Here is a 22346-nt window from a genome sequence, read left to right on the forward strand (position 1 = left end):
TCTCTCATTTCATAGCTCTCTCGCCCAATAACTCTCCCATATCATAGCTCTCTCACCCAATAGCTCTCTCATTTCATAGCTCTCTCACCCAATAGCTCTCTCATTTCATAGCTCTCTCGCCCAATAACTCTCTCATTTCATAGCTCTCTCGCCCAATAGCTCTCTCATTTCATAGCTCTCTCACCCAATAACGCTCTCATTTCATAGCTCTCTCACCCAATAACTCTCTCATTTCATAGCTCTCTCGCCCAATAACTCTCTCATTTCATATCTCTCTCATCCAATAGCTCTCTCATTTCATAGCTCTCTCGCCCAATAACTCTCTCATTTCATAGCTCTCTCACCCAATAACTCTCTCATTTCATAGCTCTCTCACCCAATAACTCTCTCATTTCATAGCTCTCTCACCCAATAACTCTCTCATTTCATAGCTCTCTCACCCAATAACTCTATCATTTCATAGCTCTCTCACCCAATAACTGTCTCATTTCATAGCTCTCTCACCCAATAACTCTCTCATTTCATAGCTCTCTCACCCAATAACTCTCTCATTTCATAGCTCTCTCACCCAATAACTTTCTCATTTCATAGCTCTCTCACCCAATAGCTCTATCATTTCATAGGTCTCTCACCCAATAACTCTCTCATTTCATAGCTCTCTCACCCAATAGCTCTCTCATTTCATAGCTCTCTCACTCAATAACTCTCTCATATCATAGCTCTCTCACCCAATAACTCTCTCATTTCATAGCTCTCTCACCCAATAACTCTCTCATTTCATAGCTCTCTCGCCCAATAACTCTCTCATTTCATAGCTCTCTCACCCAATAACTCTCTCATTTCATAGCTCTCTCACCCAATAACTCTATCATTTCATAGCTCTCTCGCCCAATAACTCTCTCATTTCATAGCTCTCTCACCCAATAGCTCTCTCATTTCATAGCTCTCTCACCCAATAGCTCTCTCATTTCATAGCTCTCTCGCCCAATAACTCTCTCATTTCATATCTCTCTCGCCCAATAACTCTCTAATTTCATAGCTCTCTCACCCAATAACTCTCTCATTTCATAGCTCTCACCCAATAGCTCTCTCATTTCATAGCTCTCACCCAATAGCTCTCTCATTTCATAGCTCTCTCACCCAATAACTCTCTCATTTCATAGCTCTCACCCAATAACTCTCTCATTTCATAGCTCTCTCGCCCAATAACTCTCATTTCATAGCTCTCACCCAATAGCTCTCTCATTTCATAGCTCTCTCACCCAATAACTCTATCATTTCATAGCTCTCTCACCCAATAAGTCTCTCATTTCATAGCTCTCTCGCCCAATAGCTCTCTCATTTCATAGCTCTCTCGCCCAATAGCTCTCTCATTTCATAGCTCTCTCACCCAATAACTCTCTCATTTCATAGCTCTCTCACCCAATAACTCTCTCATTTCATAGCTCTTTCACCCAATAGCTCTCTCATTTCATAGCTCTCTCACCCAATAGCTCTCTCATTTCATAGCTCTTGCCCAATAACTCTCTCATATCATAGCTCTCTCACCCAATAACTCTCTCATTTCATAGCTCTCTCACCCAATAGCTCTCTCATTTCATAGCTCTCTCGCCCAATAACTCTCTCATTTCATAGCTCTCTCGCCCAATAACTCTCTCATTTCATAGCTCTCTCGCCCAATAGCTCTCTCATTTCATAACTCTCTCACCCAATAGCTCTCTCATTTCATAGCTCTCTCATCCAATAACTCTATCATTTCATAGCTCTCTCACCCAATAACTCTCTCATTTCATAGCTCTTTCACCCAATAGCTCTCTCATTTCATAGCTCTCTCACCCAATAGCTCTCTCATTTCATAGCTCTTGCCCAATAACTCTCTCATATCATAGCTCTCTCACCCAATAACTCTCTCATTTCATAGCTCTCTCACCCAATAGCTCTCTCATTTCATAGCTCTCTCGCCCAATAACTCTCTCATTTCATAGCTCTCTCGCCCAATAACTCTCTCATTTCATAGCTCTCTCGCCCAATAGCTCTCTCATTTCATAGCTCTCTCACCCAATAGCTCTCTCATTTCATAGCTCTCTCGCCCAATAACTCTCTCATTTTTTCACATAGTTGCACTATTATCAAACAGCTATATGAACCATTAACACGATCAGCCAATAAATCTATCCTCCACTAATCAGTTGAATTGATCTCTCCTATTATTGATTGATTGATTGATTGGATATACCCATTACAATGTAGCCAGGAGATTTCTCCTGTTCAGTTCATGGTACTAGTCCCAGTTACACCCTATACCACCCTGGGTTTCCTTTTCGATGATAAGCTTTTGGCCCAGGACTGTTTCAGTCTGATTTAGATTTTCCTCTAACCCTGTCTTTTTATGGAATTGTAAGAGCGCCACCTACAGTCACATTCTGGGAAGTGTCCTCACTAGATGTCTCGGTTCACATTTGCAGACAATCTGACTCCGGTTTTCCTTTACTGTGTTCTTACTAGTTTTGGTCCTTTCATTTTAGTGTTACATATTGCTACATTGTGCGGATCGCTGAGGGAGGGCTAGGTGGCTACAAGCCTTATTGTTAGACTCTGCAGCCCGGAATCTCTTTAATGAGCAATGGATATGGAGCCTGAAACCTCGGGCAGTCTCTTATTACCTATCTGCAGGTATCCTCACTAAGTGTCGCCCAGGGGTGAAAGTAACACTATTTAAATAGAAACGTGGGGGATATAACACTGCTGTAATTTGTTCCTGTGTCACCAGCGCTGTGCTGCTTCCATTCCAGGCAGAGATTTGGGGCTCCACCACCACCGCAGAGACTAAAAGATATAGAATGCTCCCTCACTCTGTATTTACTACACACATAACCTCATCCACTGTACAAAGTACAACCTCCTGTCCTCGGGTACAGGCGGCGAGCTTGGGACAAACAGTTTATTTTCATTGAATTTCTGTGCATGTATGACTGTGTAAGTCAGCATGTGTATGCCGGTTTCTGTGCATATATCAATGTGTGTGTAAGTCAGCGTGTGTATGCCGGTTTCTGTGCATGTATCAATGTGTGTGTAAGTCAGCGTGTGTATGCCGGTTTCTGTGCATGTATCAATGTGTGTGTAAGTCAGCATGTGTGTGCCGGTTTCTGTGCATATATCAATGTGTGTGTAAGTCAGCGTGTGTATGCCGGTTTCTGTGCATGTATCAATGTGTGTGTAAGTCAGCGTGTGTATGCCGGTTTCTGTGCATGTATCAATGTGTGTGTAAGTCAGCGTGTGTATGCCGGTTTCTGTGCATGTATGACTGTGTGTGCAAGTCAGCGTGTGTATGCCGGTTTCTGTGCATGTATCAATGTGTGTGTAAGTCAGCGTGTGTGCCGATTTGTGTGTGTTTGCCGGTGTCTGTGCAGGAATGATTGTGTGTGTTTATAAATTATTATGTGTCTGAATCATTGTGTAGATGTAGTATTATTGTACGAGTGTAAAAATGATTGTCTAGTTGTCTGATAATTTTATGCTCGTTGAGTTGGGTTTTGTTCAAGTGGTGTTTCATTTTGGATGAGGTCTGGATGAACCAAAATGGCACAAAAATTGGTCATTCAGGTTACTGAACAGTGTGTATGTTACAGTTAAAGTGCAGAAATCAGTTAATGTGTACATTACCTAGTTAATCTGCAGATTAACTAGGGCGATCAGTTAAAGTGCAGAAAATTATTTTGTTTCTCAAATATTTCTCACATTACCTAGATCATCTGCACATTACCTACTAGGCACTCGTTAAAGTGGAAAAAATCATTCTGTCCTCCATCTCTCTGAGGGGCTCACAGCTCTGGAGTACACCATGGTGTGTGTGGCGGAACCAACCTCGCCACTGGGCATTGGAGAAGCCTGTTTGCCCGCCTCCTGCCTGCTGACTATGGCCCCTGGGAGATTTGACCCTTTAAATACAGGATTTGGGCATGTTGTATTGTATTATGCTGCTACTGGCCCTTTAAGAACCATCTGGGGACATACTGTGGAGTTACTGAGTGGCCACCATTTCATGTATCAGAGGCCCATGGTGAGAACAATGGATGAAGCACATGGTGAAAACAATGGATGGCGGCCATTTTAATTCACAGACACTGTTGTGACTTTTCTACACGGTGCCATCTTGCCTGTATTTGGTGCACAAAGACATCGTGCAGTAGTTTTAAACTATACAACAGGGGACACATTATACAGTAATTATTTTTTATATAATCTGTATATGTTCTGCGGAATTTACATTAAACTGTATCTTCCAAACTACTGAACGGATCTGGGTGAATTTTGGATATGTGGTTCACCCAGATCCCCCGGTTCCGAGGATATACTTTATACTTTATGGGGTTATTGCATGTTTTGGGGTCCCTGTGATATGTTTTATAAAACTGTATTTCTCTGTCTGTGATAATTATATTACCCATTGTGTTCAGTAATCATATCACAGGCAGAGGGGAGGATTTTGTGTGGGAGTGTCTGTGTGTATTGTACGTATTGATTGGTTGTTCTGTAAAACCCTGTGGGCAGTACTATGTTTGTGGATTGGGAATAAAAGAGGCTGTATATGCCAGTACAGTAAATTCTGCTTGACCTCAAAACGAAGTGTCGTCTCGTTTTTGGGGGAATTGGATTGTATGCTGATTGCTAGGAGTGTAAGCTGATTGTATGCTTTTCCTGTTCAGCTGTTTACAGCATTCATATGCTTGAGAGCATTCGTATGCTGCTCCGGTTCAGTGATTGTGGTGTCTGCTGCAGTGCTTGGAGTCCTCAGGAAGTGCTTGGAGCATCCTTCAACGGAGGTACCCAGTCGGGGTGCCCGTCGATCTGTTACAGTGTGCACAGGCTGCTGTTCTCTTCTTGTCTGGACCACATAGTCACCTACCTCTTCAAACAGTTATCCCGAATTGGTAAGAAACGAGGAGCCCCCACCACCACAAGAGAGCGAGCGCTTCCTGCACATAATGCAGCAACACCATGAAATGCTCTCCACTGTTCTCAATATCACCATATATTTGAAGACTGTCGGAATCAGTGGTCCATGAGCAGACCTCTCCTTGGTCTCATTCTCCTCAATGAGAGAAGTATTTCTCTGACTTATGGAGCAGCATTGTTAGTAGCCAGCCCCCTCTGAGAAGCAACAAGCCATGCGTCTATGCTTTGAGAATTTGATGGTGGAGGGCATTGAAAGGAACTTGCTCACAAAAGAATCGAGACAGATTCACACGGAATCTTTCTGCCTTCAGACGAGAAGTGAACGACTCTGCAGAGACTGCACTGAAAGGGTGAAACAGGTTCTGCGAGGACGTTTTGTAATAAATTATTTCCTCTTTTACCGAGGGAAAGAAACAAACATTTTGCACTTTGACTAGACAGAAGCAGGTAAAGTGCACATTACCTAGGTAAAGTGCAGAAAACTCTTGATTCCGCACTTTAACGGAGCAAATCAGTTAATCTGCAGATTAACTAAATAATGTGCACATTGACGGCTTTCTCACTTTAACGGTAACATGTATATTATGTAACACCAACTGGATAACCAATGGAGGTAGAAAGAGGAGATGCAATAAAACCTCTATATTTATATATAATATATTTATTAAAATAAATAATGGAAAAAAATTTTACTGGTCCATTTCTATACCCCTCTATTGGTCACTTCTCACTTAATAAGTCAATAAAATCAACATTTAGTTGCCTCCGCCTAATCATCAGTTTCCCCATCAGTAATATTTTTTGGGGCACTACAGACAGAACTCCGAATCACAAAACAAACAAAATGTTTCCCTTCTTTGTTACATTTGTTTTGTGACTCGTCCATGATATAGCTTTTCAGAGTTCGGTATTTCAAATTGACGATTACCCAAAATTGGACCAAATCATTGTTTGTTAAAACCGAAGTCTAATGGTTGTGAACATGTATGAGTACGTGAATGTGCATGAATGAGACTAATTGCATGAATGATGGTGTGTGTATAAAAGTGATTGTGAATGTAGATTCATTCTCGCAGGTTTGCCAATTCTGACCTCATCAGTTTCACGAATATTTCAATGCAAGGTTTCCAGTTAAAATGGATCTGTCACCCAAAAATATGTTTTGGGCCGATTCCCAGAGTAGGAATATAAAGAAATGACCTCCAGTTTCCTGGCAGAACTTCCTGCAGATACCGAGTGAGAGTTAAATGGACTTTTTAATAACCTGCTGTCCATCTCAATGATACATTTCTGTCTGACAATTCCTGCAAATAAAATGCTGTGCTGCAGGATGGCTGTGAGCCGCACCCATAGTAAAGCCAAAATTACATGTGCTCGTTGTGTTGATCAGACATCACAGTCTCTGGGTAACATAGGCATTCACTGAAAAGCGTCGTTCTGTAGGGACAGATAATGGGGAGCAGGTTAGTATGAAGGAAAGGGTGGATAATGGGGGCAGGCTAGTATGAGGAAAGGGTAGGGAATGGGGGGGCACTGTAGTTTGGAGGCAGGGAATGGGGGGCACTTAGTTTGTAGGCCGGCGGTAGGGAATGGGGGGGCACTTAATTTGTAGGCCAGGGGTAGGGGATGGGGGGGCACTTAGTTTGTAGGCTGGCGGTAGGGAATGGGGGGGCACTTAGTTTGTAGGCCGGCGGTAGGGAATGGGGGGTACTTAGTGTGGAGGCTGGGTCTAAGGAATGGGGGAATGGCCTATATTCCAATAGCAAAGATGGAACAGACAGACACACACTCTTCATAGCAGCAAAAAGAAAAAATGAACCTAATTTCCATAGCTGTGTAACCAACTGTGCACAATGCATCCAGGCAACACTTAACGTCACTTTATTAACTTTCTCTCATTCCAGGTTGTATCTCTGATTGGTCTAAGGGTTTCCATCATTTTATGGTCATCTAGTCTAATGGAATGTCATGGCATCTCATGTTCACCCCAACTGGTCTGGTAGGACATTATTCATCTGCATCACTGCATACATCTCTACCTCCACCTCTATAACCAGCCTTATCTCTATCTCTATAACCAGCCGTGTCTCTACCCTCTATAACCAGCCGTATCTCCACCTCTATAACCAGCCGTATCTCCACCTCTATAACCAGCCGTATCTCTACCTCTATAGCCAGCCGTATCTCTACCTCTATAACCAGCCGTATCTCTATCTCTATAACCAGCCTTATCTCTATCTCTATAACCAGCCGTATCTCTACCTCTATAACCAGCTGTATCTCCACCTCTATAACCAGCCGTATCTCTATCTCTATAACCAGCCGTATCTCTATCTCTATAACCAGCCGTATCTCCACCTCTATAACCAGCCGTATCTCTACCTCTATAACCAGCTGTATCTCCACCTCTATAACCAGCCGTATCGCTACCTCTATAACCAGCCGTATCTCCACCTCTATAACCAGCCGTATCGCTACCTCTATAACCAGCCGTATCTCTACCTATATAACCAGCCGTGTCTCTACCCTCTATAACCAGCCGTGTCTCCACCTCTATAACCAGCCGTATATCTACCTCTATAACCAGCCGTATATCTACCTCTATAACCAGCCGTATCTCCACCTCTATAACCAGCCGTGTCTCCACCTCTATAACCAGCCGTATCTCTATCTCTATAACCAGCCGTGTCTCTACCCTCTATAACCAGCCGTATCTCCACCTCTATAACCAGCCATATATCTACCTCTATAACCAGCCGTATCTCCACCTCTATAACCAGCCGTATCTCCACCTCTATAGCCAGCCGTATCTCCACCTCTATAACCAGCCGTATCTCTATCTCTATAACCAGCCGTATCTCCACCTCTATAACCAGCCGTATCTCTACCTCTATAACCAGCCGTATCTCCACCTCTATAACCAGCCGTATCGCTACCTCTATAACCAGCCGTATCACCACCTCTATAACCAGCCGTGTCTCTACCTCTATAACCAGCCGTATCTCCACCTCTATAACCAGCCGTATCTCCACCTCTTTAACCAGCCATATATCTACCTCTATAACCAGCCGTATCTCCAACTCTATAACCAGCCGTGTCTCTACCTCTATAACCAGCCGTGTCTCCACCTCCATAACCAGCCGTGTCTCCACCTCCATAACCAGCCGTATCTCCACCTCTATAACCAGCCGTATCTCCACCTCCATAACCAGCCGTATCTCCACCTCTATAACCAGCCGTATCTCCACCTCTATAGCCAGCCGTATCTCTACCTCTATAGCCAGCCGTATCTCTACCTCTATAGCCAGCCGTATCTCCACCTCTATAACCAGCCGTATCTCTATCTCTATAACCAGCCGTATCTCCACCTCTATAACCAGCCGTATCTCTATCTCTATAAAAAGCCGTATCTCTACCTCTATAGCCAGCCGTATCTCTACCTCTATAACCAGCCGTATCTCTACCTCTATAACCAGCCGTATCTCCACCTCTATAACCAGCTGTATCTCTATCTCTATAACCAGCCGTATCTCTATCTCTATAACCAGCCGTATCTCTACCTCTATAACCAGCCGTATCTCTTTCTCTATAACCAGCCGTATCTCCACCTCTATAACCAGCTGTATCTCTATCTCTATAACCAGCCGTATCTCTACCTCTATAACCAGCCGTATCTCCACCTCTATAACCAGCCGTATCTCTATCTCTATAACCAGCCGTATCTCTACCTCTATAACCAGCCGTATCTCCACCTCTATAACCAGCCGTATCTCTATCTCTATAACCAGCCGTATCTCCACCTCTATAACCAGCCGTATCTCTACCTCTATAACCAGCCGTATCTCTACCTCTATAACCAGCCGTATCTCTACCTCTATAACCAGCCGTATCTCCACCTCTATAACCAGCCGTATCTCCACCTCTATAACCAGCCGTATCTCTATCTCTATAACCAGCCGTATCGCTACCTCTATAACCAGCCGTATCTCTACCTCTATAGCCAGCCGTATCTCTAACTCTATAACCAGCCGTATCTCCACCTCTATAACCAGCCGTATCTCCACCTCTATAACCAGCAGTATCTCTATCTCTATAACCAGCCGTATCTCCACCTCTATAACCAGAAGTATCTCTATCTCTATAACCAGCCGTATCTCCACCTCTATAACCAGCAGTATCTCTACCTCTATAACCAGCCGTATCTCTACCTCTATAACCAGCCGTATCTCTACCTCTATAACCAGCCGTATCTCCACCTCTATAACCAGCCGTATCTCTACCTCTATAACCAGCCGTATCTCTATCTCTATAACCAGCCGTATCTCTATCTCTATAACCAGCCGTATCTCTACCTCTATAACCAGCCGTATCTCCACCTCTATAACCAGCCGTATCTCTACCTCTATAACCAGCCGTATCTCTACCTCTATAACCAGCCGTATCTCCACCTCTATAACCAGCCGTATCTCTACCTCTATAACCAGCCGTATCTCTACCTCTATAACCAGCCGTATCTCCACCTCTATAACCAGCCGTATATCTACCTCTATAACCAGCCGTATCTCTACCTCTATAAACAGCCGTATCTCTACCTCTATAAACAGCCGTATCTCCACCTCTATAACCAGCCGTATCTCTACCTCTATAACCAGCCGTATCTCTACCTCTATAAACAGCCGTATCTCTACCTCTATAAACAGCCGTATCTCCACCTCTATAACCAGCCGTATCTCTACCTCTATAACCAGCCGTATCTCTACCTCTATAACCAGCCGTATCTCTATCTCTATAACCAGCCGTATCTCTATCTCTATAACCAGCCGTATCTCTACCTCTATAACCAGCCGTATCTCTACCTCTATAACCAGCCGTATCTCTACCTCTATAACCAGCCGTATCTCTATCTCTATAACCAGCCGTATCTCCACCTCTATAACCAGCCGTATCTCTACCTCTATAACCAGCCGTATCTCTACCTCTATAACCAGCCGTATCTCTACCTCTATAACCAGCCGTATCTCCACCTCTATAACCAGCCGTATCTCCACCTCTATAACCAGCCGTATCTCTATCTCTATAACCAGCCGTATCGCTACCTCTATAACCAGCCGTATCTCTACCTCTATAGCCAGCCGTATCTCTAACTCTATAACCAGCCGTATCTCCACCTCTATAACCAGCCGTATCTCCACCTCTATAACCAGCAGTATCTCTATCTCTATAACCAGCCGTATCTCCACCTCTATAACCAGAAGTATCTCTATCTCTATAACCAGCCGTATCTCCACCTCTATAACCAGCAGTATCTCTACCTCTATAACCAGCCGTATCTCTACCTCTATAACCAGCCGTATCTCTACCTCTATAACCAGCCGTATCTCCACCTCTATAACCAGCCGTATCTCTACCTCTATAACCAGCCGTATCTCTATCTCTATAACCAGCCGTATCTCTATCTCTATAACCAGCCGTATCTCTACCTCTATAACCAGCCGTATCTCCACCTCTATAACCAGCCGTATCTCTACCTCTATAACCAGCCGTATCTCTACCTCTATAACCAGCCGTATCTCCACCTCTATAACCAGCCGTATCTCTACCTCTATAACCAGCCGTATCTCTACCTCTATAACCAGCCGTATCTCCACCTCTATAACCAGCCGTATATCTACCTCTATAACCAGCCGTATCTCTACCTCTATAAACAGCCGTATCTCTACCTCTATAAACAGCCGTATCTCCACCTCTATAACCAGCCGTATCTCTACCTCTATAACCAGCCGTATCTCTACCTCTATAAACAGCCGTATCTCTACCTCTATAAACAGCCGTATCTCCACCTCTATAACCAGCCGTATCTCTACCTCTATAACCAGCCGTATCTCTACCTCTATAACCAGCCGTATCTCTATCTCTATAACCAGCCGTATCTCTATCTCTATAACCAGCCGTATCTCTACCTCTATAACCAGCCGTATCTCTACCTCTATAACCAGCCGTATCTCTACCTCTATAACCAGCCGTATCTCTATCTCTATAACCAGCCGTATCTCTACCTCTATAGCCAGCCGTATCTCTACCTCTATAACCAGCCGTATCTCCACCTCTATAACCAGCCGTATCTCTACCTCTATAGCCAGCCGTATCTCTACCTCTATAACCAGCCGTATCTCCACCTCTATAACCAGCCGTATCTCCACCTCTATAACCAGCCGTATCTCCACCTCTATAACCAGCCGTATCTCTACCTCTATAACCATCCGTATCTCTACCTCTATAACCAGCCGTATCTCTACCTCTATAACCAGCCGTATCTCTATCTCTATAACCAGCCGTATCTCTACCTCTATAAACAGCCGTATCTCCACCTCTATAACCAGCCGTATCTCTACCTCTATAACCAGCCGTATCTCTACCTCTATAACCAGCCATATCTCTACCTCTATAACCAGCTGTATCTCTATCTCTATAACCAGCCGTATCTCTACCTCTATAACCAGCTGTATCTCTACCTCTATAACCAGCCGTATCTCTACCTCTATAACCAGCCGTGTCTCCACCTCTATAACCAGCCGTATCTCCATCTCTATAACCAGCCGTGTCTCTACCCTCTATAACCAGCCGTATCTCCACCTCTATAACCAGCCGTATCTCTATAACCAGCCGTATCTCTATAACCAGCCGTATCTCTACCTCTATAACCAGCCGTATCTCTACCTCTATAACCAGCCGTATCTCTACCTCTATAACCAGCTGTATCTCTACCTCTATATCCAGCCGTATTTCTATCTCTATAACCAGCCGTATCTCTACCTCTATAACCAGCCGTATCTCCACCTCTATAACCAGCTGTATCTCTACCTCTATATCCAGCCGTATCTCCACCTCTATAACCAGCCGTATCTCTACCTCTATAACCAGCCGTATCTCTACCTCTATAACCAGCTGTATCTCTACCTCTATATCCAGCCGTATTTCTATCTCTATAACCAGCCGTATCTCTACCTCTATAGCCAGCCGTATCTCTACCTCTATATCCAGCCGTATCTCCACCTCTATAACCAGCCGTATCTCCACCTCTATAACCAGCCGTATCTCTATCTCTATAACCAGCTGTATCTCTACCTCTATAACCAGCCGTATCTCTACCTCTATAACCAGCCGTATCTCCACCTCTATAGTCAGCCGTATCTCCACCTCTATAACCAGCCGTATCTCTACCTCTATAACCAGCCGTATCTCCACCTCTATAACCAGCCGTATATCTACCTCTATAACCAGCCGTATCTCTATCTCTATAACCAGCCGTATCTCCACCTCTATAACCAGCCGTATATCTACCTCTATAACCAGCCGTATCTCCACCTCTATAACCAGCCGTATCTCCACCTCTATAACCAGCCGTATCTCTATCTCTATAACCAGCCGTAGCTCTACCTCTATAACCAGCTGTATCTCTATCTCTATAACCAGCCGTATCTCCACCTCTATAACCAGCCGTATCTCTACCTCTATAACCAGCCATATCTCTATCTCTATAACCAGCCGTATCTCTACCTCTATAACCAGCCGTATATCTACCTCTATAACCAGCCGTATCTCCACCTCTATAACCAGCCGTATCTCCACCTCTATAACCAGCCGTATCTCCATCTCTATAACCAGCCGTATCTCTACCTCTATAAACAGCCGTATCTCTACCTCTATAACCAGCCGTATCTCCATCTCTATAACCAGCCGTGTCTCTACCCTCTATAACCAGCCGTATCTCCATCTCTATAACCAGCCGTGTCTCTACCCTCTATAACCAGCCGTATCTCCACCTCTATAACCAGCCGTATCTCTATAACCAGCCGTATCTCTATAACCAGCCGTATCTCTACCTCTATAACCAGCCGTATCTCTACCTCTATAACCAGCCGTATCTCTACCTCTATAACCAGCCGTATCTCTACCTCTATAACCAGCCATATCTCTACCTCTATAACCAGCTGTATCTCTATCTCTATAACCAGCCGTATCTCTACCTCTATACACGGCTGTATCTCTACCTCTATAACCAGCCGTATCTCCATCTCTATAACCAGCCGTGTCTCTACCCTCTATAACCAGCCGTATCTCCACCTCTATAACCAGCCGTATCTCTATAACCAGCCAAATCTCTATAACCAGCCGTATCTCTACCTCTATAACCAGCCGTATCTCTACCTCTATAACCAGCCGTATCTCTACCTCTATAACCAGCCGTATCTCTACCTCTATAACCAGCCATATCTCTACCTCTATAACCAGCTGTATCTCTATCTCTATAACCAGCCGTATCTCTACCTCTATAACCAGCTGTATCTCTACCTCTATAACCAGCCGTATCTCTACCTCTATAACCAGCCGTGTCTCCACCTCTATAACCAGCCGTATCTCCATCTCTATAACCAGCCGTGTCTCTACCCTCTATAACCAGCCGTGTCTCTACCCTCTATAACCAGCCGTATCTCCACCTCTATAACCAGCCGTATCTCTATAACCAGCCGTATCTCTATAACCAGCCGTATCTCTACCTCTATAACCAGCCGTATCTCTACCTCTATAACCAGCCGTATCTCTACCTCTATAACCAGCTGTATCTCTACCTCTATATCCAGCCGTATTTCTATCTCTATAACCAGCCGTATCTCTACCTCTATAACCAGCCGTATCTCTACCTCTATAACCAGCCGTATCTCCACCTCTATAACCAGCTGTATCTCTACCTCTATATCCAGCCGTATCTCCACCTCTATAACCAGCCGTATCTCTACCTCTATAACCAGCCGTATCTCTACCTCTATAACCAGCTGTATCTCTACCTCTATATCCAGCCGTATTTCTATCTCTATAACCAGCCGTATCTCTACCTCTATAGCCAGCCGTATCTCTACCTCTATATCCAGCCGTATCTCCACCTCTATAACCAGCCGTATCTCTACCTCTATAACCAGCCGTATCTCTACCTCTATAACCAGCCGTATCTCTACCTCTATAACCAGCCGTATCTCTACCTCTATAACCAGCCGTATCTCTACCTCTATAACCAGCCGTATCTCTACCTCTATAACCAGCTGTATCTCTACCTCTATATCCAGCCGTATTTCTATCTCTATAACCAGCCGTATCTCTACCTCTATAACCAGCCGTATCTCTACCTCTATAACCAGCCGTATCTCCACCTCTATAACCAGCTGTATCTCTACCTCTATATCCAGCCGTATCTCCACCTCTATAACCAGCCGTATCTCTACCTCTATAACCAGCCGTATCTCTACCTCTATAACCAGCTGTATCTCTACCTCTATATCCAGCCGTATTTCTATCTCTATAACCAGCCGTATCTCTACCTCTATAGCCAGCCGTATCTCTACCTCTATAACCAGCCGTATCTCCACCTCTATAACCAGCCGTATCTCTACCTCTATATCCAGCCGTATTTCTATCTCTATAACCAGCCGTATCTCTACCTCTATAACCAGCCGTATCTCTACCTCTATAACCAGCCGTATCTCTACCTCTATAACCAGCCGTATCTCTACCTCTATATCCAGCCGTATCTCCACCTCTATAACCAGCCGTATCTCTATCTCTATAACCAGCCGTATCTCCACCTCTATAACCAGCCGTATCTCCACCTCTATAACCAGCCGTATCTCTATCTCTATAACCAGCTGTATCTCTACCTCTATAACCAGCCGTATCTCCACCTCTATAACCAGCCGTATCTCTATCTCTATAACCAGCTGTATTTCTATCTCTATAACCAGCCGTATCTCTACCTCTATAACCAGCCGTATCTCTACCTCTATAACCAGCCGTATCGCTACCTGTATAAGCAGCCGTATCTCCATCTCTATAACCAGCCGTGTCTCTACCCTCTATAACCAGCCGTATCTCCACCTCTATAACCAGCCGTATCTCTATAACCAGCCGTATCTATATCTCTATAGCCAGCCGTATCTCTACCTCTATAACCAGCCGTATCTCTACCTCTATAACCAGCCGTATCTCCACCTCTATAACCAGCCGTATCTCTATCTCTATAACCAGCCGTATCTCTACCTCTATAACCAGCCGTATCTCTATCTCTATAACCAGCCGTATCTCTATAACCAGCCGTATCTCTATAACCAGCCGTATCTCTATAACCAGCCGTATCTCTACCTCTATAACCAGCTGTATCTCTATATCCAGCTGTATCTCTATCTCTATAACCAGCTGTATCTCTACCTCTATAACCAGCCGTATCTGTATCTCTATATTATTATTATTTTTTTATTGATATAGCACCATCACATTCCGTAGCTCTGTACAATGGGTGCAGTATCTCTACCTCTATAACCAGCTCTATCTCTGTTCTTGTCTTCCAGACTCATTTCACTGCTGAGTGTCGTTTCAAAGAAGGCGTATTTGAAAATTATTTTGTAACATACTCATCTACGTTGTACCGTCAGCGTGGCTCTGGGAGGAGTTGGTATTTGGGCATTGCCAAGGATGGAAGCACCATGGAGGGCAACCGTGTTAAAAGGCACCGTCCAGCTTGCCATTTCCTTCCGAAACTTAGCGAGGGTGAGAGATAGAGGAGAAATAAACATCAAGATATTTACTAATCCTGTCGCTGAGTTCAGGGTTGTAGTTGCTGATTTGGTTTGTTGCTGAGTTCAGGGTTGTGGTTGCTGATTTGGTCTGTTGCTGAGTTCAGAGATGTAGTTGCTGCTTTGTTCTACTGCTGAGCTCAGGGTTGTAGTTGCTAATTTGGTCTGTTGTTGAGTTCAGGGTTATAGTTGCTGATTTGGTCTGTTGCTGAGTTCAGGGTTGTGGTTGCTAATTTGGTCTGTTGCTGAGTTCAGGGTTATAGTTGCTGATTTGGTCTGTTGCTGAGTTCAGGGATGTAGTTGCTGATTTGGTCTGTTGCTGAGTTCAGGGATGTAGTTGCTGATTTGGTCTGTTGCCGAGTTCAGGGTTGTAGTTGCTGATTAGGTCTGTTGCCGAGTTCAGGGTTGTAGTTGCTGATTAGGTCTGTTGCTGAGTTCAGGGTTGTGGTTGCTAATTTGGTCTGTTGCTGAGTTCAGGGTTGTAGTTGCTGATTTGGTCTGTTGCCGAGTTCAGGGTTGTAGTTGCTGATTAGGTCTGTTGCTGAGTTCAGGGTTGTGGTTGCTAATTTGGTCTGTTGCTGAGTTCAGGGTTGTAGTTGCTTCAACCCTGAACTCAGCAGCAGACTAAACGAGTAACTACATCCCTGAACTCAGCAACAGACCTAATCAGCAACTACAACCCTGAACTCGGCAACAGACCAAATCAGCAAGTACAACCCTGAACTCAGCAACAGACCAAATCAGCAACTACATCCCTGAACTCAGCAACAGACCAAATCAGCAACTACAACCCTGAACTCGGCAACAGATCAAATCAACAACTACAACCCTGAACTCAGCAACAGACTAAATCAGCAACTACAACCCTGAACTCAGCGACAAACCAAATCAGCAACTACAACTGTAGTTGCTGATTTGGTCTGTTGCTGAGTTCAGGGTTGTAGTTGCTGATTTGGTTTGTTGCTGAGTTCAGGGTTGTGGTTGCTGATTTGGTCTGTTGCTGAGTTCAGAGATGTAGTTGCTGCTTTGTTCTACTGCTGAGCTCAGGGTTGTAGTTGCTAATTTGGTCTGTTGTTGAGTTCAGGGTTATAGTTGCTGATTTGGTCTGTTGCTGAGTTCAGGGTTGTAGTTGCTGATTTGGTCTGTTGCTGAGTTCAGGGATGTAGTTGCTGATTTGGTCTGTTGCTGAGTTCAGGGTTGTGGTTGCTAATTTGGTCTGTTGCTGAGTTCAGGGTTGTAGTTGCTGATTTGGTCTGCTGCTGAGTTCAGGGATGTAGTTGCTGATTTGGTCTGTTGCTGAGTTCAGGGTTTTAGTTGCTGGTTTGTTCTACTGGTGAGTTCAGGATTGTAGTTGCTAATTTGGTCTGTTGTTGAGTTCAGGGTTGTAGTTGCTGATTTGGTCTGTTGTTGAGTTCAGGGTTGTAGTTGCTGATTTGGTCTGTTGCTGAGTTCAGGGTTGTAGTTGCTGATTTGGTCTGTTGCTGAGTTCAGGGATGTAGTTGCTGATTTGGTCTGTTGCTGAGTTCAGGGTTGTGGTTGCTAATTTGGTCTATTGCTGAGTTCAGGGAGGTAGTTGCTGATTTGGTCTGTTGCTGAGTTCAGGGTTGTACTTGCTGATTTGGTCTGTTGCTGAGTTCAGGGTTGTACTTGCTGATTTGGTCTGTTGCTGAGTTCAGGGTTGTAGTTGCTGATTTGTTCTGTTGTTGAGTTCAGGGATGTAGTTGCTGATTTGGTCTGTTGCTGAGTTCAGGGTTGTGGTTGCTAATTTGGTCTGTTGCTGAGTTCAGGGTTGTAGTTGCTGATTTGGTCTGCTGCTGAGTTCAGGGATGTAGTTGCTGATTTGGTCTGTTGCTGAGTTCAGGGATGTAGTTGCTGGTTTGTTCTACTGCTGAGTTCAGGGTTGTAGTCTGTTGTTGAGTTCAATTTGGTCTGTTGTTGAGTTCAGGGTTGTAGTTTCTGATTTGGTCTGCTGCTGAGTTCAGGGATGTAGTTGCTGATTTGGTCTGTTGCTGAGTTCAGGGTTGTAGTTGCTGATTTGGTCTGTTGTGGAGTTCAGGGATGTAGTTGCTGATTTGGTCTGTTGCTGAGTTCAGGGTTGTGGTTGCTAATTTGGTCTGTTGCTGATTTCAGGGTTGTAGTTGCTGATTTGGTCTGCTGCTGAGTTCAGGGATGTAGTTGCTGATTTGGTCTGTTGCTGAGTTCAGGGTTGTAGTTGCTGATTTGGTCTGTTGCTGAGTTCAGGGATGTGGTTGCTAATTTGGTCTGTTGCTGAGTTCAGGGTTGTAGTTGCTGATTTGGTCTGTTGCTGAGCTCAGGGTTGTGGTTGCTGATTTGTTCTGTTGCTGAGTTCAGGGTTGTGGTTGCTAATTTGGTCTGTTGCTGAGTTCAGGGTTGTAGTTGCTGATTTGGTCTGTTGCTGAGCTCAGGGTTGTGGTTGCTGATTTGTTCTGTTGCTGAGTTCAGGGTTGTAGTTGCTAATTTGGTCTGTTGTTGAGTTCAGGGTTGTAGTTGCTGATTTGGTCTGTGGCTGAGTTCAGGGATGTAGTTGCTGATTTGGTCTGTGGCTGAGTTCAGGGATGTAGTTGCTAATTTGGTCTGTTGCTGAGTTCAGGGTTGTAGTTGCTGATTTGGTCTGTCGCTGAGTTCAGGGTTGTAGTTGCTGATTTGTTCTGTGGCTGAGTTCAGGGTTGTAGTTGCTGATTTGTTCTGTGGCTGAGTTCAGGGTTGTAGTTGCTGATTTGGTTTGTTGCTGAGTTCAGGGTTGTAGTTGCTGATTTGGTCTGTCGCTGAGTTCAGGGTTGTAGTTGCTGATTTGGTCTGTCGCTGAGTTCAGGGATGTAGTTGCCGATTTGTTCTGTTGCTGAGTTCAGGGATGTAGTTGCTAATTTGTTCTGTTGCTGAGTTCAGGGTTGTAGTTGCTGATTTGGTCTGTGGCTGAGTTCAGGGTTGTAGTTGCTGATTTGTTCTGTGGCTGAGTTCAGGGTTGTAGTTGCTGATTTGTTCTGTGGCTGAGTTCAGGGTTGTAGTTGCTGATTTGGTTTGTTGCTGAGTTCAGGGTTGTAGTTGCTGATTTGGTCTGTGGCTGAGTTCAGGGATGTAGTTGCTGATTTGTTCTGTGGCTGAGTTCAGGGATGTAGTTGCTGATTTGTTCTGTGGCTGAGTTCAGGGATGTAGTTGCTGATTTGGTCTGTGGCTGAGTTCAGGGTTGTAGTTGCTGATTTGGTCTGTGGCTGAGTTCAGGGATGTAGTTGCTAATTTGGTCTGTTGCTGAGTTCAGGGTTTTAGTTGCTGATTTGGTCTGTGGCTGAGTTCAGGGATGTAGTTGCTGATTTGGTCTGGCAATCAGCTAAACTTTAAAATGGAGATCAACATGAAATATGAATCTTTCTGTTTTCCTGAACTCTGCTGTGTTCTATAAAAGGATCACAGACTCTGACAGCTCTAGGGCTGTCTATTAGTGAAGAGTATAAAATGCTGCATATTTAGTAGGTAGTGTGGCAAACCTAGCCACTGTTGAACTATAATATGGGAAGGTTGTCTGGAGGCTGTATTATGTGCCATGTATATTTGCTGTGTATGTGTTATGTTATGGTGATTCGCATGCTGGCAGCCGTAAGCTACCAGCATACAAGTACTTCGTTCTACGAACAGCGGTGATTTAAGCCGTTCGCCGAACGAATAAGGGCCCCCCTGATAGATCACACACTTATGGTCGTGTGGTACTTGTTAACCGATTGCAACAATGTTGCAATCGGTAATTATAGACTATTCTGGGTGGCCGTCGTTCGGCTACCGACCATGCGGCGGTCGGCCATCTTGGATTCGTCTATTTGGCAGCGGTGTTTGGTCGTCGAGGGCCTGGAACCAAAAACGGCTACTCGATGGTGCGAACACCGCTGCACTTCCAAGCCATTCGGGAGCCCGGTGTTCGGTAGAATCGTTCCCCTAGATATGTTCGACAGATTGAGGGGAACTTCTATGTAAAGTTATATTTGTGCGGCGTTCGGTCAATTCAGCTGGGATCTGAGCGGTATTCTCACAAAAGATGCGCTCAGACCCCAGCTACCTGCCGAACGTTCGGGCATATAAATCTACCGAATAAAATGTGAAAACCGTATTTTAATACAGATTGTCAGTTCTGCTGCACGAGGGGATAATCCACTTAATCGTCCATTTTAGTGGGAGTATCCTTCTCGTGCAGCACAGCCTGTTGGGAAAGTTACGTTGCATGATGGGAGAAATCCCCTGGATTTACTGTATGGAAACCCCTTGCATGGGGAACTGTATAAATATGCCAGCTGTGAATAAAGCCAGTTAGTTGACTCCCAAACTGTGTTTCGTCCGGTTATTGGGAGGATTTGGGGACTTGCCTTACTTTTCAGCGCTGACTGTGGAATTACTCGTGGAACCAGCGGAGATCGAGGTCCTTAATACCTGCCCTCCGCTACAATTGGTGGCAAGCGACGGGATCCAACCTTACAGCCGAAAGAGCGCAATTCGTGCAAATTGTAACTGCCGAAGGAGGAAAAGGGAATGGCAAGCAGAATCCAACGAAAGAACCGACTACCGAAGTGAATGGAGACGGATTATTCTAAATTAAAGAGACAGACACTAAAAGAATTACTGGAAGCCAGGGGTAAAGTAGCCAGCAGCAAACCTAAGGCTGTACTAATTGCCGAGCTGATGGAGGGAGACCAAGCCCGCAGCGCTATAACCCCAGCAGTCATGGAAGAAACGCTCTATGAGAGAGAAATGAGGACCAGGCTGGCATTTTTACCACAGCCTATATCAGTGGACATGTTGAACCTAGTAATGGCGAATGTGCAGGAGTACGTGATGGCACACAGCCCACAGTATGCAGCACCTCGAGCCGGGACCACGACGGAGTCATCACACAGCCAGGTACCACCCAAAGTTCCTTACCAAGCATTTAAAGTATTTTGCGAGGAAAAGGAGGAAATCGATGGGTTTTTACAAGATTTTGAGAGGCTGTGTGATTTACATGACTTAGCACGGCCCACGTGGGTCCCCCTGCTGGCAAGCAAACTAGCAGGGCGGGCAGCCGACGCATACCGCGCTGTACCCAGCGAGGACAGCAAGGACTATGAGAAAGTAAAGCGAGCGATACTAGACAGGTATGCCATCACTCCAGAGGCCTACCGGCGGAAATTTAGAGACCTAAAGAAACCAGAGAAAGACTCACATGCCGAGTGGGCACACAAGCTGGACCAAGCATCCAAAGGGTGGATACAAGCGAGCCAAGCCACGACCATGGAAGGATTGCGGCAGTTACTACTGCTGGAGCAATTCTTTGACGGACTAGCTCCAATGACCCAAGAATGGGTAAGAGACAGGAAACCTCTCACCCTAACCGAGGCGGCACAATTGGCCGACCAGCATTTTGACGCAAGGAGACATCAGATAACTCTCTCCAAGAGTTACCCACGACCCACGGGGTCACCCAGCGTTCCCAGTACCCCGAGTCCCGTTACAACCCCTTTTCGCACGGCCCCAGGGAATATACCACCTGCTTCCCGGTACAATGGGCGTGCCAATATCCAGTGCCACTCTTGCAAACAGTGGGGGCATATAGCCCGGGAATGCACCCAAAACCGGGGCAGACCCACCTGGAACCAAGCCCGACCAAACCCAACCCCAAGGGCTGCAGCCCACTATTATCAGCGGGAACCAGCGGCCCAAGAACTGTGGAGTGTTCAACCGGAGGAACCACTAGGAGTATTACATGAGGTGATGTCGGTCAGAGCCACTGACAACAGGCAACATCATCGTCAGCTGGTAACGCTGGAGGGGAAAGAGTTACAGGGGCTTCGCGATTCCGGAGCCACACTCACTTTGATTGCACCACACCTAGTTTCCGGGACCGCTCACACTGGTGGAACGGTGGCCGTGAGGGTAGCAGGGGGAGCAGTGTACCGTTTGCCCACTGCTAAAGTACATTTGAATTGGGGTGTGGGGGAGGGGGTTGTGGAAGTAGGTCTCATGCAAAACCTACCTGCCGATGTGGTACTGGGGAATGACCTGGGCCAGATGACATCTGCTTTTGTCCCACAAGCTCCCTACCAAGAAGCACAGCCAGTCACCACCCGACAACAAGCCCGCACCACGGCTCCACCTACACACTCTGAGGCTCAGGTAAGAGACCAAGACCCTCACCCGACACGTATGTCCTGGGATACCCCAGCTAAGTTTGAAGCCGAGGTAAAGGCAGATCCCACATTACAGGTGTATAGAGACAGGGTACACACTGCACAGGCGGGGACAGAGGGGGAGCGGTATACGTGGGAAAAGGGGCTACTATATCGCATTGCAGAACGGGGAGTGGGGGGGTCAGCCACAGTGTCTACCAAACAGTTAGTGGTTCCCCAAAAGTACTGTCCCGAGCTACTTAAGATTGCTCACGATATTCCCTTATCCGGACATCTAGGGATGACTCGTACCCGATATAGATTGACACATGCATTCTTCTGGCCAGGGATTTCTAAAGATGTGAGACATTACTGCACGTCCTGTGATATATGTCAGTGAGTAGGCAAAAGAGGTGACCGCCACAAAGCGAAATTATGTCCCCTCCCGATCATTTCAGAACCGTTCAGTAGAGTAGCCGTGGACATAGTGGGGCCCCTATCCAAACCCAGTCCCTCCGGTAAAAAGTATATCTTGACGGTAGTGGACTATGCCACCCGATACCCCGAGGCCGTAGCTATTTCGAATATCCATGCCGAGACAGTAGCCGAGGCATTGATGAAA

At 45.5% G+C, this 22346-nt stretch overlaps 1 protein-coding gene across 2 annotated transcripts in view; it reads left to right on the forward strand.

The window, feature by feature from the left end:
• FGF11 (fibroblast growth factor 11) overlaps nucleotides 1-22346 on the forward strand; it is a 67162-nt gene that overhangs the window by 33874 nt on the left and 10942 nt on the right. For both annotated transcript variants that reach the window (XM_063446087.1, XM_063446088.1), the window contains exon 4: nucleotides 15354-15552. In XM_063446087.1, coding sequence (XP_063302157.1) covers nucleotides 15354-15552 — 199 coding nt within the window. The remainder of the gene's footprint in view (nucleotides 1-15353; nucleotides 15553-22346) is intronic.

The sequence above is a fragment of the Pelobates fuscus genome, chromosome 3, assembly GCF_036172605.1.
Source record: "Pelobates fuscus isolate aPelFus1 chromosome 3, aPelFus1.pri, whole genome shotgun sequence".
Taxonomy (NCBI): Eukaryota; Metazoa; Chordata; class Amphibia; order Anura; family Pelobatidae; genus Pelobates; species Pelobates fuscus.